The sequence below is a fragment of the Notothenia coriiceps genome, unplaced genomic scaffold (assembly GCF_000735185.1).
Source record: "Notothenia coriiceps isolate Sejong01 unplaced genomic scaffold, NC01 NC01_scaffold00029316, whole genome shotgun sequence".
Classification (NCBI taxonomy): domain Eukaryota; kingdom Metazoa; phylum Chordata; class Actinopteri; order Perciformes; family Nototheniidae; genus Notothenia; species Notothenia coriiceps.
The window spans coordinates 1-3,823 of NW_011362017.1; the positions used below are offsets into that span (position 1 = coordinate 1).

The 3,823-nt window shown below is 42.0% G+C and overlaps 1 protein-coding gene across 1 annotated transcript in view; it reads left to right on the forward strand.

The window, feature by feature from the left end:
• Window positions 1–494: 494 nt before the first annotated feature.
• Window positions 495–3,823, forward strand: part of LOC104958774 (ELAV-like protein 1) — an 8,235-nt gene continuing 4,906 nt past the window's right edge. The window contains exons 1-4 of the mRNA XM_010786575.1: window positions 495–598; window positions 1,933–1,992; window positions 3,310–3,549; window positions 3,631–3,686. Coding sequence (XP_010784877.1) covers window positions 1,957–1,992; window positions 3,310–3,549; window positions 3,631–3,686 — 332 coding nt within the window. The 5' untranslated portion in view covers window positions 495–598; window positions 1,933–1,956. The remainder of the gene's footprint in view (window positions 599–1,932; window positions 1,993–3,309; window positions 3,550–3,630; window positions 3,687–3,823) is intronic.

Genomic DNA, 3,823 nt, shown 5'->3' on the forward strand with positions numbered 1-3,823 from the left:
TAATAGTATTTTTTATTTTATTATCCTGTTTGTTGTGTTATCAAAACATAAGCCACTGTTCATTTAGCTCTGTAAAGTGCCTCCATAAACATGAATCTGTTTGCATCGTGCTACTTATTTTTCAATATATCATATTCCATTTATGTGTATAGACTCTTCTTGCACTATTTCTATTTTAGTTGTATTTACTTGCACATCTTACAACAATCTCTTGCAATATTTTATTTGTATTCTGTTATTTCTTGGACTATTGTGTTGTATTTGTTTTATCTCCTATATATATTCATGTTGCATTGTTGGAGGAGCCTGGGACTTAAGTTTCTCATTGCCATATCTACACTGTAGCTTCTGTGCACATGAGAATAAAGCCTTGAATCTTGAATGTTGATTGATGTTGACAGTATGGATGTTGTTGACCACGCTTCTTCTGCAGGGGCGTGGCGGGACGTGAGTGGGCGTGGTGGGCTTTGTAACGTAGCTGCTGTTTCTTCCTCCGTTTCTTCTTCTCCACTATTGACTTGGAGAGAAGTGAACGTCGCAAAGAAAAGGACTAAATAGAAGAAAGAAGCAGACACAACAACATTACCCCCAAAAGCTGGTAATGCTAAAATCTTGATACATGTTTTGCACCTGTATTTTTTATATTTTGCTCTGTTTTTGTGAGTCAAATGCCAATGAGTGGCATGCAGCTCTGAGGGCCAATGCTAAGCTAATGTTAGCCTCCGTGGCCTGTTAGCAGCAGGCCGCTGGGGTTTAAGCGCGGGGACACACGCGCATTCATCCGCGTTCTCCAAAATAGTGCCACGGTGCTTTACGTTAGCTTACCGGCTAGACACAGCCACGACAAACATACACTTTACCTCCCATTAAGGCTATCTGGTTCCTATATATTTAGTAAAATTATAACATTGTGTCGTGTTGTTGTCGAACCTGAGTGGACACATGTTTCTCAGAAGAGGGAGTGAGCGTGCAGCTGGTTAGCTTGCTAATGCTAATCAGGCCTCTGCACGTTTCCGAGTTGAAGACCCTTCAGCTGTAACAAATAATAAGAAATGCACGAGCAAAAAGTGTTCTGTGCATGCAGAAGACATCCGTAAGCCACGTGGTTGGTATTTGTAGTGTCAGTCGTTATTATGGCCAAAGCTGTGACGTTCACGTGAAGGAAATGTCGCCTGTTTGCAGCAATGGAGAAATATTATCCGGTTTTCTGACAGCTCCAGCTGCTGCCCATGCTCAGGTTACATAACGTCATGCTCAAGTAAGGTTGCTCATTCAAAAAAAAAAAGCAGGTCAAGTTGTGAAACATTAGCTGATATTTCCACTATACTTAGCAGAATATTTGACATCCAAACCCTCATACTACATCTTCAACCTGACACGCCTCTTTCCCTGGATGTGAAACACAAATGCTTGCAAACCTATTTTCCATTCGGTCTGGCCAGTGACTTAATACAATCAGTATGGTTGATTTATTGGAGACCAATTATATTTACTTTTGTATTGTCCTTAAAATGAGCTCTAATTGTGCAGATCCAAACATGTCTGCTTTTCTCCACAATTATCAGAGTTTTGTAAAGTCCCCATCCTTTATGTTCACCATGATCACACTGTGGTAATGCATTACAGTCCTAAAACTGGTCAAATGGACACAGCAAATACAGAGGCGGATGTACCCTGCTTTTGCAATGTGAGCGGACAGATCTAACACATTGTTTTGATACAGTTAGTTGTACATCAAATACAAAAGTGTCTTCCATGTACACTTCGCAACACCCAGGAAACGATGTAAGCATGCAGTACTGTTACTCGTTTTAATTAATCAGTAAATCCCTCCCTCAAGAGTTGACAACCTTGTACAACTTAATGTTGTGATTTTAGAACGTCAACTTTGCTCACTTCCACGTTGATCGAGTTGTTTGATTTTGTCTTTAGCCTCTGGAGCAGTGAAGTGTCTTCATGGCAGTTCGTAGAGGACACATAAAGTACATGAAAGTGAGTATACACTGCAGTATGTGACATTAGGACTGGACAATATGACCAACACTGTTATCCCACGTTTTTTTTACATTGATCAATATACATTAGTATGATATTCGTTTTCAATAATCAGATCATTTAAGGTTCTACGAGTATTTAGCTTAGGGAAAGAACAGTGAACGTTTCACATCCCACTGAAACATGGACTGTGTCCTGTCCTGAAGAATGTTTCGACTGTCAACTGTGATCTCTTTTTAGTTTGCTGAAACTAATGACTGATCATTGAAATGAGATAACATTAAGAGAAATGGCAGGCCAGCTCCCACCAGCTTTGCCCATGTTTACTGGTTTATTACAGGACTCTCATTCATCCTCCCGCCTGGTGTGTCTAACCCACCAGAATACACAATCGCAGCCCTTCTCTTGCATGAATGGACCTCTGTCAGGTTGACCGATAGCTGGGCTTCCTTTTCAGGCCCGATTCCATTTCAGATCCCAGCAAATGTGTCCGCAGAACCGACAGCAGAAGCAACTTTTCAAAAGTATTATGAAGTCATGTTATCAGACTAGAATGCAGACTGACATGTGACTGAGATCATCTGGGGTTAAAAAGTAAGCTTTCAAATGTAAAACGTATGCACAGTATTCCCTTGTTTAAACTTCAAGGAGGCTTAGTGTTAACCGCAGACTTGCAGCTGAGATCCTGTCACATGCCTTTGTAATATCATTAGTTACCATTGTGTGGCCTTTAAAGCTTCAACCCTAGGTTTTCTCCTGCGTTTAAAAACTGTAATTACACGGCATCCAAGGTTTTCCACCGCAAAAATGCTTTGGACAAGTTGGTCACAGCGGGGAGATGCACACACTGCAGCTGTAACGTACTGCTGACTTTATACTCTCTCCCTCTCAACCGCACTTGCTAGCGTTACACACACATCCTATGCACAGCGTATGCTTCAAACAAGTTTGCTAATTGTATAACACACACGTTTTTATAACGCATCTAAAAAATGCTTTTGAATCTGGAACACTCAGAAGAACCATGAGGATTTGGCAAATTAAACTAATGAAGGTTTTTATAAAATAGTCTAGTGCAAGTGAAGTATTTAAAGGAAAGAACAAAAAAGAAATGGGTTTTTATTTCACCACCAACAAAGAATGCAAAGATGTATTACGATTGCGGCACGTCTCAGTTTAAAAGCAGGGTTCTGTGAAAGTTTGTCAATTTGTTTTACTGGTTTTACCATTGAGTAATTCCCGGCTAATGGTTTCAGCTCTAGTTCTGCGTACCCTGTGTACTTACCTCGTTCTGTTTTTTTTGCGCCCCACCTGGCTGATCTGCAGGAGGCGTTTGACATGTCGAACGGTTACGAAGAGCACATGGGAGGGGACGAGGGGAAGGACTCCAAGACCAACCTGATCGTGAACTACCTGCCTCAGAGCATGTCGCAGGACGAGCTGCGGAGCCTCTTCAGCAGCATCGGAGAGGTGGAGTCCGCCAAGCTGATTCGAGACAAAGTCGCAGGTATGCTACTCTCTGAAGTGATAAGACCTGTGACAGACCAGAGGGACGCTTAACCTCAAGTTTCCGTTTAAAAAAAGGAAAGGAAATATATATGGTTACAACCTCTCAATATGGCATTGGTGGTTCAGCGTTATCACTTAAAGAGAATATTGGCCCATGACTCGCATTTTTCCAACTCTTCTCAGTAACATAAAGCGCCTCGATTGGCTGTCAGTCAGAATAAGTCACCGCCCGCTCTCTTGTTCCCAGGCGCTTCCCGCGGGGTGGCTTTCATCCAGTTTGACGAGCGGGCGGAGGCGGAGGAAGCTGTCAAAACTCTGA